Consider the following 14,587-nt stretch of genomic DNA (forward strand, 5'->3'; position numbering starts at 1 on the left):
TATGATCTGAAAACACACCAGAATGAATGAAAAGGAACAAAATTAATAAAAATAAAATTTCTGACTGGACAGTCACAGTCACAGTGAGATATTATACAGGCATATTGCTGTTGGTATAAAAGAGACTCTGTAACATTTCCTGACAAGCTTATGCTGAATGATTCAATGGCTCAAAGTACTCATTGTTAGTGTGTTAGGGAGAGGCTGTGCAGCATTGTTCATAATGGCAATCTGTTTTGTTTAATTCTCTCCTTTGCTATTACATCCAGGAATCCAGAGTGTATCTCGTAACTGAGCCTGGTAGTCTACCACAAGAGCCCTCATATAGTCTAGGACCAGCTTTTCAGACATCTTCATGATGTGAGACGTAAGTGCCACTGGTCTGTTATCATCAGGTGAAGAGGTGTTTGGAACAGGAACAATGCAGGATGTTTTCGACAGCAGCAGCACTTTCTAGAACTTTAGGAATGGACTGAACAGGTGGCAGAGGGTACCACAAAGTTGGTCAGGACAAGCCTTAAGAACTCAAAGGACTGGCTCCATTTGGTCCCATGGCTTTTCCTGAGTTGTCTCCTTACCTGGTCATCAATTATAGACAACCCATACTAATGGTCAGAGGAATACTTGTCACTCGCCATTCCAGTTGACGTGGTAGGAGTTGTTGATATATTAGGGATGGTGTGAGGGGACTTTGAAATATTTCAGGAAAACGGATTCCTGGAGAAAACACCACAGGAACTAGACTGAAGAACATACTAGGTCATTGAAACTGCTAATCACTGTACCACATGAGGTAAAATAGGGCAAACACTTAGAGCCACACTCTGTTTGGATTATCTATTTGCTCCAATTAGCTTAACATGTATGTCTTTGGGGTTGTGTAAGTAAAATTGGAGCACCAGATTAAATGTCACACAGGTACAGGGAGGTTGTGCAGTCACCAGGAAGACAACAACAGGGTGCAAAATTTGAATACAAAACACTTGATGCATGATGGAGCAGCACAAGACACCGTATCACTGTGGTATCCGTCAGGAAAAAAAGTCATTTTTAATTTATCCATTAAGAGTTATGTGCTTAAATAAAGGGTCATTGATTTTCAATTGAATAGAGAAATATTTAGCCGTTAGGTCTTTTTGAAACAAGTCAACACAAAGACCTCTATTCGTCTACTGTGTTTTTCTAGTTGTAGTTGAAAATTGGACTTTCCTTGTTTTACAATCAATGATTAATTCAAATTTAAAATAAAATTACTAGTTAAAAGGAAAATAAAGAGTTTACACATGAAAATTGCATATTTAAGGACAGAATGATTTAATCAAAACCTATATTTCACTTTCAACCACAAATATACTAAACTGACAGGCTCTTCCCTTTAAAGCTTACAGGAATGGAATGTGTTGAAACAGATGATGCAGTCTAACCATTTTCCTCTCTCTCCGGTGTTAAGCTGGAGTGCTGAGAAAGACCTCTGACAACCTCTGGCCAGCATTTTGGAATGCAACCTTTAAGTAAACTGTTTGCAAAAGCTTGTCCGTAAGTTTTAGAAATACTCCATTAAGAAGGAATTACACTGGGAGGCATGCCTTTGTGCCTTCTTTCTTTATAGGTTTTTTCATTATTTTTTTAACCTTAAGAATTTATGTCATTGTAAGGCACCACTGTTGACAAAAGTGTGAAATATGCTTACTAGCTATAAAAATGTGAGTTTGTTTTAGGATGATGGACTCATCTGTTTTCATTATTAAACTGTATAAAATGTGATTTCCAAAAACAAGAATTCAAGCAGTAAGTAGAAGCATTTCTCAGTGCCCAAGGGTCAAAAAGCCTTCCCCCCACCACTCCTAAGTGACTCGCTTTTGTTTTTGTTTCCTGAAAAACAGAAACTCTGTTAGTTTTCCTTACTCTCTAGAAGAAAAGTAAATCATAAGAGCAACATTCCTTTCCCAGACCGGGTCATCTATTAGTTATTCTTCCACATGCATGTTTAAATCTAATGTTATGACTATAATCGGTTGGATAACTGACTGGAAAGCCAGATCAACACCCTCGGGAATATTTTAGGATGTAATAAAAGACACCCTTTTGTTGATGACCAGTAAAAGCTTCCTTTGTTCAAAAGACATGATTATTTTATCTTATCCATTTAGTTGCTGCCCAATAGGAATGTTTTAGTTCAGATATTATCTGATTCCACTACTTTTACATCTCATAAAGGATTGAACATGCAAGTATATTGTACTGTATGTATTTATGTGATCCTACAATAAAAACATATCTGGGTAAAACTGACATATGGATGGATTAGAATTTATTATCCCCTGAGATCAAACATTCCTCTTTAGCTATGATAGAGGTAATTCTGGAGGAATGGAACAGGTAGACCTAAAATACTAAAATATGGCTAGAAAACTAAAATGTTGTTCTAAAAGTATTTATTTGAAAGGGTACTTAGATGAACGATACACATCGACTGACGCACGTTTGTATTTTAAAACCTTAAAGCTATGCTTAAATATCCACGGAGCAAAGCAAGCTATTTTTCTTCCAAAGCTGATGCATTACAGGTAAATTAGGTTGAATTTAAATTAATACATGACACAAGCAGCATACATCATGGATGACAATTAGAAAAAATGTTATTCAGTAATGAAAAATGGGTTAGCTGGCTTTCTTATCAAAAAATATTTTAATGTTGACACATACGTTTGTATTTTTGCCAATAAATAATTGACTTCACATTGGTCCAAAACGAAACCACATCTTTATTGAATATATTGAGCAGAGAAAACATTCTGAAAATAGTATTCGAGAAACCAGATGTCAAAAGCATTGTTCCTTATTATAAGTAAGTAAATCTATAGTATAAGTTAAGTGTTCTTGGACTGGATATTGTAGCAGTTACTGGTACTGTCTCGTAGCTCCAGGGACCTTGATAGGTGTGCTTTGTTGTCAATGGCATCCTTTTAAGATTTTACTTGTCATTGATACTGCTAGGATAGGTTCAGACTCTTCATGCTTATGGCATCCCTTTAGAATGAAGAACTATTCAGGTTCAAACTATCCCAGTAATAACAACTCATACACATTATTAATTTAAAAATTTTTTTTTTTTTTGTTTGCATTAAATAAATAAGGGAAATGGGAAACGGTATAGTACAAATTATTGAAGCACTGTATTGGTGTATAGGCTTACCAAGGTTCAAAGGATGTGAAAGTCTGATTGGTAACCAGTGCATGCAGAATGTATTATTCTGCAGTCCAGTAAGCACATTTTATCAAAAGTATCTTTTGAAATGTCCTCTGTACTCACTGTTACATAATCCTTTAAAGGTAGTACTATCAGATATTATTGCTGAAGTGAGTAAAATAATTTTTATATAAAAAGCATGAAATTAGTTCTTAGGAAATAGAAAAAAACAACAACAAGAGAAGTATTTTGTTTCTTATGACTACATATTGGGATATAAACTTGTGTCTGACCCTTCATGTGGAGAGCCAGTAGAGGCCATATAAAATAGCTCCTTACGCTGAAATAACTATTATTTCTTAAAACATTTTACTTCACTTTTGCCTTGTGATTTTGAAATAATAATATAGCTCTAATTCCTGATTGTACACTTACAATGTTTGTCAGATAGCCATTTGCAGTTTAAGTTTTTATTGTTAATGCTAATAATCCTGACACAGATGTAGAACATAGACATCAATAAAACAAGATCATGAAAAGCAGTTTTAGGTTTTTGAATAAGCTTCATATTTAACTCTCTTTCAGACGGCTTCATTCCTGTATAGTCTTGCCTCAAAAGAAATACATGTATAGCTATGACCTTCTAAAAGATTTTGTGCATTAAATTGTGCAGTTTAGGATTTAATAAAAAATGAGGAAATCAGAACTACAAGGCATCTATCTGACTTACAGATTCTTTTAATGCTGGGTTTTATATGTTTTGTTCTACTGTAAGTATTATTATTTTTTAATCATTATTGTATTGACATCAAGGGATTTTCATTGTCTTCTTGTTACTTCTTGTCTCATGTTGTACCTATTTGAACTTGGCCACAGCCATGTTATTGCTAATGACAATATCTGTTACTATCCATGTGACTACTATAGCAAGATGTGTGATGTCACCATGGTACTGCTATTTAAAATGTGCCTAAGCTTTTCACTTCCTTCAAAATCTGACATAAAAACAAAAAACAAATTCCATAGCCCCTTTATACTGTTAATAAGAAGTTATGTTTATTTTAAATAGAGAAAGAGAAAGTTTTTCCTTTAAATAGTTTAAAGTTTAAACACATGCTTGTGTGGACAGTCAATTTATGCATACCAAGGCTGCTACAGTGTAACAGGAAACATGGCACATTAATCATCTCTCTAGCAACCACACCACATCATATCGGCCAGACACACAAAATGTTGATGGCCATGAAGTCCACAGACACAAAATGATGACGTTTACTTTATAGAAATAATAATAAAAATTACAAACGATGCAAAAAGCAATGCATGTTATTAATCAGATTCAAGGAAATAAATCACTACATTAAATGAATTCCAGGCACTTTCCTCAATTCATAAAAGAACCTTTCAATTTGTGTTTCATGATGTTGACATAGTGTTTTTAGGTCTACTCAAGTGACAGTGACAAATGTTTGTGAAGAGTGCTATAATATTTTCTTATCTAACATTAGTGAAGAATAGCCACTAATCTTCTATGAGACAAGAAACACTTTCGTTATTTTTCCAATAGCACTAGGAACTTGACTAACCATGGTACATGTTTTTTTTTTTTCTGTTACAACTTTTTGAAATGTTCTCAGAACATTAGTTTGTACCCGTGTTACCGTGCAGGTTACAAGTTTGTACTCAAATCTCTGCAATCCTGTTCCACTCAATACTTGCTCCTTATTGAAAAGATGTAACAAATGTAATAAACATTGTTCTATAGCAAAGCATATAAAAGAGCTTGAAAGAAACTGGCATCTTGAACAAGCGTACAGAGAGAAACACTCAAAGAACAGAATGAGCAAGCAGCAACAGAACAATTAGAAAGACATTATTTTCCTTTATGCCTTCAATATGAAAAAATACAAAAATATCAAATATTTTTGTGTGATAAAATTTTATAGAAATCTAGCAACCAGAAAAAAGCATAAGTAATTTCTGCATAATTAAAAAGTCAACCCACACACACACTAGAGCCCAAACCTGCTATAACTGAACCCAGCTCTATAATGGAGATCATGAAGAGCTTCAAAGATAGACATGCCTGAACAGTCAGGGACAGAGGTGCGACACATGCTGCACTTATGTCACAGTATGAACAATATTAAGTGGAGAATCAGAATTCAAGGATCAAATTTGCAACACTTATCACTAGCTGTCCAATTCTAAAGCAGTCACTCCAACGACTGCTAATTCTTGCTGTTGGGACTGGATGATCAGTTGATACATGCTGATGAAAGTTTGGACAGAACTAAATTAAAGAAAGAAGTTTCCAAAGAGCATGGAATATGAAGCATGACTCCAATACTGATTTTGCAATCATGTCTAGAAAGAGTGGATGCTGCTGGATATCAGTAACAAAAGGAAAGAATAGAGATCCAGCAGAAGAAATATTTGCGGCAAAAGGGAGATTATCTGGTATATAGAAAGAACCAAATATAGGAAGGTACAGATGGCAGACTAGTATGCAAATGCTTTTTGATATTCCAAAATATATGAAGAGATTTGAGATGACAGCAGGGGTGTACAGCCATATCTACGACATGACACTTGCAGGAAGTAAGTTATAGCTAATATACACATTTAACTGAATATGCTGGTAGTTTAGATTTTTAAAAGTTAAGAATATGCTTTTCAAAACAGATTACAGTACATGAGATAGTTGGTATTAAGGAAGGTTACACTGCCAAACTAAGAATATTGGTAAGAGTTTTAGGATGTATTTTATAAAAACATGTTCCAAAACTGGCACCAGTTTACTAGAAGGAGATTGTGAGTAGAAACAATTCTAAATGTCTTGGATAATGGTTGCAGTCTGCTGGGATCCATTTTTTTTTGCTTCCTGTTATTGTATATTATCATTATGATGATGAAGTTATTGTTGCACAATTCTGCAACAGATTTTAACCAGGATGCTGCATTTTACACTGTGATTTTTTTTTTATGTCCACGGCCATACAGTTTATGTTAACAACTACCATTGCCGATCACGTAGTCACTGATGGCATGGTGTGTGACATCATCAAGCAATTGCTGTATAAAATACAGTGTGGTAAAAAGGTATCCAAGTTTTGGATACATCTAAAATGTATCCAAAATTCAGTGTTTTTCTTGAATATTTATTGTTACAGAAAAGAACACCTAGTTTTGCTTTAGACCTTTTTTTAACTTCTGAATTTTGAATTTTGTTTAAATTTTGAAATAGTCATTTTTTTGTCTTTTATGTTTGGTTGTTAGACTCATGTTTGTCTTTTTGACCATAGTTTTATCTACACCTTTAAATACCATCTTTCATATTTAGGTCCACTCATCTAATTTATCTTAAAAATCTTGCTTATTTCAAGATATTCTACCACAAATAACTGGATCACACCACAAGCAACCTCAATATAAAATGTTGTTTTTTTTCTGAGATAAAAAAAATTGCAGAAAATCCTACAGAATAAAAGACCAGGAAGTCAAGTAGGATCAGGTAAACAAGCTTACAGACTCTCTCAGCAAATGGTCTTGGAATTCCATACCATGCAGCAGCATTTAGATTTGGTAGTACATACTCAAACTCAACCAATGGCTGTTCATGAGTCACATAACCCAGAAAGTTATGCAGAGATTTTAGCTCTCTCATTGACCCAATTACTTCTTTTACCAACAAGGTTGGTAAAAGATTGTTTTAGAATTTAGAGACTCCAGAGACTTTCAGCATTTTGAAGTACAGTATTTATAACTGCCCTAATTTTTGGCCTCCCCTTCAAACCTAAATTTCACTTTGCTAACATTATTCAGCTAACTTAACTTTATTATCTTTTATTATGCTGGTGAGAAGAATTTTAAGGCTGTTTTTTTTCCAGCCAGTTCAATGATGGCATATTGATTCTATAAACTTATGAACCTAATCTCATTTAAGAGGTCTGTGGCTGTAACTACTCTTACAGATCTGGTGGATTTGGTGGATGCGCAAACATTCAAGTCAATATAGACTCGTTCTCAAATGCTGAACATTTTATTCCCCTGAAAAAAACTCTCTCAGCTCAAGAATTATTAAAAGTATTTATTAGAAAATATTATACCATTATTTTTGATAAAAGAGTTCATGGTTCATTTCACAGTTTTGTAATAAAATTAGTGTACTTCTAAATCTTTCATTCAAATACCACTAACAAAGGTCAAATCAAAAGAGTGAACCAAGATTTAAAAATATTAAACATGTACTGCTAATGACAGTCAGTCTAATTGGAAATATTCTTTCAATATTGGAATTATCTAGGAATGTTTTATTCAATACAGATATGGAGGTGTCTCCTTTTGACTACCAATATGGACTTTTCCCAAACTTTTTTCTTTATGATCTGTGCAATCATTTATCGTTTATGTCCTATGCCCTATAATGTGCCAAAAAGTTGCCTAATATTAACAGAGTACCTGATGAGAGCAGTAGCCTCTACAAAAAAGTTTTCGGAAAAGAGACAATGCAAGATAATCATCTAAAAGTTCTGTCTTGAAAGCTTACATCAACATACATAGGTCCCTGTTATGCCCAGAAAGGTGGGACAAGTCTGTTAAAAGTTGGTCATTTTTATTTCACTTTAAATTAAAACCCGCAACCCCAGGTACTGCCAGGCACCCCTGGCAGTGTTTGTCCTGTAAGCAAATCCACACATTTTAACATATCTCCACCAAATTTTCAACAGGTTCCCCATTTATATAAGGAAACACCACAGACATATGTTTTGTTCCAAAATTTAGTTGATGCCCATATCATATGTAATGCTGGTTGCTGCCTCCACCATGGTTAGTACTGTACACCCCAACTCGTATCAGCAAAACACTATACTGAACAATAAAATAAAGTTTAAAAATAGACAGATGAATACATTTCTAAATATGGCAAGTAAAATATAATAAGACTAGACATTAAGCCCGTTACAATACCGGCCGCTAGAACAGTAGTGCATAAACATTTGTATGAACAGTCTATATTAAATGGCAAGGGACCTTGTATATGGCTGTAATATGTGTCACTGTATTGTGTGCCTTTAATTTTCTATCTCAGTAATACTGGTTTGTATCTCAGTAAAATGCCTGTAATTTTGTCTGACAGTAATACAGTGGAACCTCGGCTCACAACCATAATTCGTTCCAAACCTCTGGTTGTAACCCGATTTGGTCGTGAACCGAAGTAATTTCCTCCATAGGATTGTATGTAAATACAATTAATCCGTTCCAGACCGTATGAACTGTATGTAAATATAGATTTTTTTAAGTTTTTAAGCACAAATATAGTTAACTATACCATAGAAAGCAGAGCGTAATAGTGAACTAAATGTAAAAACATTGAATAACACTAAGAAAACCTTGAACAACAGAGAAAACTAACACTGCAAGAATTTGCGCTATAGCCTTATGACCCGCTCGTTAAAAACTCTTTTTTTTAATGAGTTTTAAGCACAGGGGAAAAAATGAACATTTGAAAAATCTGTAATTTAATAAAAACCAAAAAAGTAACATTGCAACAATGCACGTGCGCGCCTGTGTGTGTGTGTGTGTCTCTCTCGCGGGCCTGCGTGTGTGTCTCTTAAGCGTGCGCCTCTGTATCTGTGTGTGTGTCTGTCTGTCTCTCGCCTGTGTGTGTGTCTGTCTGTCGCGCGTGCCTTTGTGTGTGTGTGACGTGAGTGTGCCTTTGTGTGTGTGTGACGTGCGCGCGCCTGTGTGTGTGCGTGACTCGCACGCGCCTGTGTGTGTGTGACTTGTGTGTGTGTGTGCGTGACTTGCGCGCGCCTGTGTGTGTGTGCGGGACTCGCGCGTGCCTGTGTGTGTGTGTGTGACTCGCGCGCATGTGTGTGTCTGTCTCTCTCTCTCTGCACAGGGAATGACTGAACACGTGCTGTGTGGCCCAGCGCATGCACACTTCTCCAGAAGACACACACACGGACACTGGAGGCACACAAGGGTTTTATTAAAGAGGATAACGATTAATTTTGCTTCCTTCTGCCAGATGTTATGCACACCTCATCTGTCACATTTTACAGTAAATTCTTAAATTTTTGAGATCTTAAAGAAGAGAGTTGGTATGTAATACATAGTAGAGTGAAAATGTTTTAAAAAGTTTAGTGTGATTCCTTAAAATTCTGACATTTTTGTGTTAATATGTTTTTCCACTTTTGCCTAGCAAATTAAGCTCTTAGTCATGTAATGATTTTGAAATTCAAGCCCTGTAATAAACATTGTTAGACTGATAGTGTCTCATATAAAAAAAAAAAAACTACTGATTTCCGTATCCCTGAGATAACAAACAAAACCAGGAAATAGAAATAAAGAGATAAGCAGAATAAAATATGGAGCAAACTGCTGTTATAAAGGCCAGATCAAAGTGATCATTGATTTGGGATTTAATGCCAACCTATTTAAAAGAGGCATGAGTCAAGCAAGAGCAATTTACAAAGACCTTTTTGGGTGTGTATTAGGTACCATGTTGTTGAGGGAATAATATAAGTTTGTGAATGTCTCAGCTACAGTAAATGCATAACAAGACAGCAAGATCTTTAAAGTTAACAAAACTACACACAAAGTAACAAAGAAGATGTCGCTGGATTTAGGTAGGCCAAACTATCTGACGAACTTTAAATAACAAATGTAATATTCAGTACTTTGATTGATGTCAAGTCAAGGAGGTACTTTGCTTTCCTTTCCGATATCTATTGAGAAAACAGATATGTCAATACACCCAACTCTCCAATTACTGACGTTGTAGGTTAAGGACATTTAGGTATATATTTTAACTTATACTCCTTGAAATTACAAATACTGTATGTACATTAATGTTACATCCATAGCAGAAAATGAAACAAGTCAGTTTTTATTCATAATCCGCCTTTACAAATTAATTACAATCAGAAAGCACAATGTAAGGTAGTTAAGAAAACTTTTACAGAAAAAATAGATATTTGGAATACTCCTATAAAATATCATCACAATAAATGGAAAATAGAAACTATACTCAGAAAAAACACAAAAAATCTGTATATGAAAACATTCTTAAATGATGGTAAATACGGATTTAGGAATGTCAGATCTGTAAATTTAACATTTTAATACAAGTCTAGCATATGCCTGAGTGTGTGATAAAGCTTTGCAGATGTGCCTTACTAATAAAACCACACTGAAAAAACAGGGAACAGAACATATTTAGAATATTTATGCATGTTACTCACCTCTGAAGGAAGATTTCAATATAGGTCACTTAAAAGCATTGTTGACGTTTGATGCTGATTAATTTAACCGATACACAGTATTTAATTATAGATGTTCACAAGGCAGAGAAAGAAAGACCAAAGAGTAGTAGGGTAAGCTGAAACCTGACATCCTAAACAATGCACTTTAAACTACAAGATTTTTAGTTCAGTAGTTTGACAGTATACTTTTAAAAGTTTTACACTGCCAAATTTCTTCCTAGGGAAAAGTCTATCTATCTATCTATCTATCTATCTATCTATCTATCTATCTATCTATCTATCTATCTATCTATCTATCTATCACAAACAGAAACAGAATCCCTGGATGAAATGCCAGTCCATCACACACCCTCACAGACTCACATAAATCCAGTATAGATTTACCACAGTCAACTTGTCCTGAATATCTTGAAAATGTCAAAGTAAATATGCATAAACACCATGGTGAGAACATACAAAATTCACTTATACAGAGATCTTGTTGAAAGCTGAACCTAGTCCCTGGGGCTGTGAGCAGGAGCACCAAACAGTAGGCTCAGAGACTATTAAAGTCAGTTTATTAATATATACTGAAATCATTCAATTAATCACTCAACCAACATTTTATATTATACCATTGCTAGTAGATGCTATAAGAAGACAATATTCTGAGCAAAGATTACAGTAATGTAACATAAAGGGAGTACAGCAGAGCCAAAGAAAGTACATATTTAGCAGTAATAGTAAGCTGAGAGAATTTGCAAAAGATGACTCTGTAGATCATGCTGTTCATCCAGGAAATCACTTTTTTTTTAAATCATTGAGTGAAAGATTTGAATCTTCGGTTCACTGTTGAGGATTAAAATCAATATGTTAAAAATGTAATGTTTGTTTATCCACCAGCAGGTTGAAGAAGACCGTGTTGAAGAGATACGACTCAGGCCTATTGTAGCCAGTGCTAAAAAGAGAAACCCAGTGACAGAGGGAATTGTGGAGATCAAATACAAGGATGGCTGGACGCACATTTGTGATATTGGCTGGACTCCTAAGAATTCACAAGTTATCTGTGGTATGATGGGATTTCCAATGGAGAGAAAAGCCAACAAGAATTTTTACAAGTAAGAAATTATGAGAGGTTTGATATATGCTGCCATGCTTGCAGCATGATGACACAGTGGTTTGTGATACAGAAATTAAGTCACTTATATGTCTGTGGACCATCAATTTACTGACATGCCTTTCAAAGTTGGTTTCTTCTGGCACTTTCTGTACCAGTAAAAGTATTTATTGCTTTGAAAGTTTTCACATTTCATTATTATGTAACATTGCATCACAGTAGATTTAATTTGGCTTTTATGACATTGATCAACAGAATAAGACTGTTTAATGTCAAAGTGAAAACAGATACCTGCTAAGTGTTGTAGACTCGGTACATATATATAATACAGATTAATTGATCACACAAGTATTTGCCCACCTTTAATACAACACACCAAATTCATCAGTAGTGAAGTCAATTGGTTTCAGAAGTCACATAATTAGTTCAGTGGAGATCACCTGTCTGTCTCTTTCAATTAATTGTTGTATAAATGCACCTGTATGTGGAAGACCAGCTTGTGTTTAGTCTGTATCATGGCCTAACCTACACAATGAAGACAAAAGAACATTCCAAGCAACTCTGTGAAAAGGTGATTGAAAAGCACAAGTCATGAAGACAAGAAAATATCCAAGTCACTAAATATCCCTTGGAGTCCAGTTAAATCAGTTATTAAGAAATAGAAACAGTATGGTACAGCTGTAAACCTGCTTACAGAAGGCCATTCACAAAAAACTGAGTGATCTTGCAAGAAGAAGACCAGTGGCAGATGCCACCAAGAGACCAATGATATATCTGTTCCATGCTACAGTGGGTGAGACAGGGGAGACTGTGCATGTAACAGCTGTGGCCTGAGTGTTTCACCAACCATAGATTATGGGAAAGTGGCAAAGTGAAAGCCAGTGGTAAAAAAATGCACATGACATCTTGGCTTGAGTTAGCCAGAAGGCACATGGGACACAGTGAAGTCAGCTGAAAGAAGGTTCTGTTGTCTGGTAAGATCTAAATTTAGCTTTGTGGCCATCAAACAAAATGCCATGTTTTGCATAAGCCTAAAAATGCACATTATCAAAAACGCAAATGAAGGCAATGTAATGCTGTGGTGATACTTCTCTGCAGAAAATGTAGGAGAATAAATCAATAAAAAATAAAATGAATGCAGCAAAATACATGAGGAAAACCTGATGCTGTCTGCAGGGAATTTGGACTTAGAGAGAAGGTTTGTTTCACACCAAGACAATGGCCCCAGGCATAAAGCCAAAGCTACACAGGAATGAATTGAAAACAACAATGTTAATATTTGGAAGTGGAAGAATCAGAGTCCACGTCTCAGTCCAACTGAGAATTTGTAAAAAGATGTTTGTTGATGATCCTCGTGTAACTCAACAGACCCTGAGCTGTTTTGCAAAGAAGAACTGGGACAAATTGCATTGTCCAGATGTGCAAAGCTGAGACAGACCTGTCCATAATGACTCAAGGCTGAAATTATTGCAAAAGGTGCATCTACAAATACCTGATGGTGATGAACGCTTATACAATCAATTATTTTGTTTTTTGTATTTATAATTAATTTAGACCACTGTGCAGACATCTGTTTTAACTTTGTCATTAAAGAACAATTTTCATTTGATTATTGTCAAAAAGGTTAAATTAAATCCATTGTGATTTAAAGTAATGTGTGAAAACAACCAAAGGCTTGGATATGTTTTATAAGTACTGTAAAACTACTATGACAGGCTTTGACTCTTTAGGACACTTTAAAAGACAAATTGGGTTTAAAAAGAATGAAAGATAGAGGAATTTCATCATACACTAATTTTGTACTTTAGTGATAAAGTCTTAAGAATGTTTTGTGCCTTGAGGGTACCAGTAGTGTGGCATGGAAATTATTACTAAATAACTTGAATTGTTCTCTTCCTGTACTATTTTTATTATGCAAAAAATGTTTTTTTGTTTTTTATGCAGTTCTTGTTTGTAGTTTTGCAGTTAGTGGTCTGTGAAAATAATGGTTGTGTTCTTTGATGTTCTTTAAAAATGCCAACCCCGCATTAAATATACAGATTTTTGCAGTATGTGTAATTTCAGCTTCTCAAAACTCTTGTGACCATGAAGAATGGTCTAGACTTTAAATAGGAGAAAATTATTTAAAATATCTCTGGAACTAATCAGTGTCACTTTGACTTCCTATGAGACTTTGTTGTTTTTATATAGTACAGTTGCATGGAAGGGAATTAAAGTAGCAGTTTAAACTTTATGCTTACTACTGTATATGCCTACTTGGAAAAATACATTGCCAAGTCTCCTGTAACCTCCACTAATTACAAAGCTCATTACTTTATTTATTGCTTTATTTATTTATTGTAGTTTTTGGGTTGATACTTTGGTATTATAATTTTTCTATATATTTTACGCTTTTTCTGTAATGTAACAATATTCACAATTCTGCTTAATCCAATTCAGCATCACAAAAGATCAAGCTCTATCTCAGCAGCATTGGACACAGGTCAAGAACTAAGCTTGGACAAGGTATCATTACATTACCTGGCTCACTCATGCACAAGGGACAAAATTGGAATTGGCAAGTAACATAACACACATATACTTGGGATATTAAATAAAAAAGGGAGTACCTAGAGAAAAACCCACACAAACAAAACAGAGTGCCATTATGAACATAACCTCCCATCTCTGACACACTAACACTATAATAGCATTTTCAGCCAACAAATTAATCACGAAAAGTGTATCAGCAAATGCTATTGGGGCTCCTTTATACCAATAGCAACATGTCTGCATAATGCCTCACTCTGACTGTGACTGCCACGTCAGAAGTTTTTCTTTCTTTTTAATTTTCTTCCTTTTTTAAGTGTTCAGACCATAGTATCTATCTATCTATCTATCTATCTATCTATCTATCTATCTATCTATCTATCTATCTATCTATCTATCTATCTATCTGGGTTACCAAAATTGAAAGGTTGATTCCATAGAACAGCTCTCGAAAGACTTCAGTCCAACAATAGAACATTCATAACAGGCAAAGATGGAGGT

General features: G+C 34.8%; 1 protein-coding gene across 10 annotated transcripts in view; it reads left to right on the forward strand.

Annotated features, from left to right (window-relative positions):
* loxl3b (lysyl oxidase-like 3b) overlaps window positions 1-14,587 on the forward strand; it is a 150,336-nt gene that overhangs the window by 45,657 nt on the left and 90,092 nt on the right. For 7 of the 10 annotated variants that reach the window (XM_039751830.1, XM_039751829.1, XM_039751837.1 and 4 more), the window contains one exon: window positions 11,344-11,558. In XM_039751830.1, the coding sequence (XP_039607764.1) occupies window positions 11,344-11,558 (215 nt within the window). The remainder of the gene's footprint in view (window positions 1-11,343; window positions 11,559-14,587) is intronic. The other 3 variants (XM_039751831.1, XM_039751834.1, XM_039751839.1) reach the window with 1 other exon arrangement.

This window comes from Polypterus senegalus, chromosome 4 (assembly GCF_016835505.1).
Source record: "Polypterus senegalus isolate Bchr_013 chromosome 4, ASM1683550v1, whole genome shotgun sequence".
In the NCBI taxonomy this organism is placed as follows: Eukaryota; Metazoa; Chordata; class Cladistia; order Polypteriformes; family Polypteridae; genus Polypterus; species Polypterus senegalus.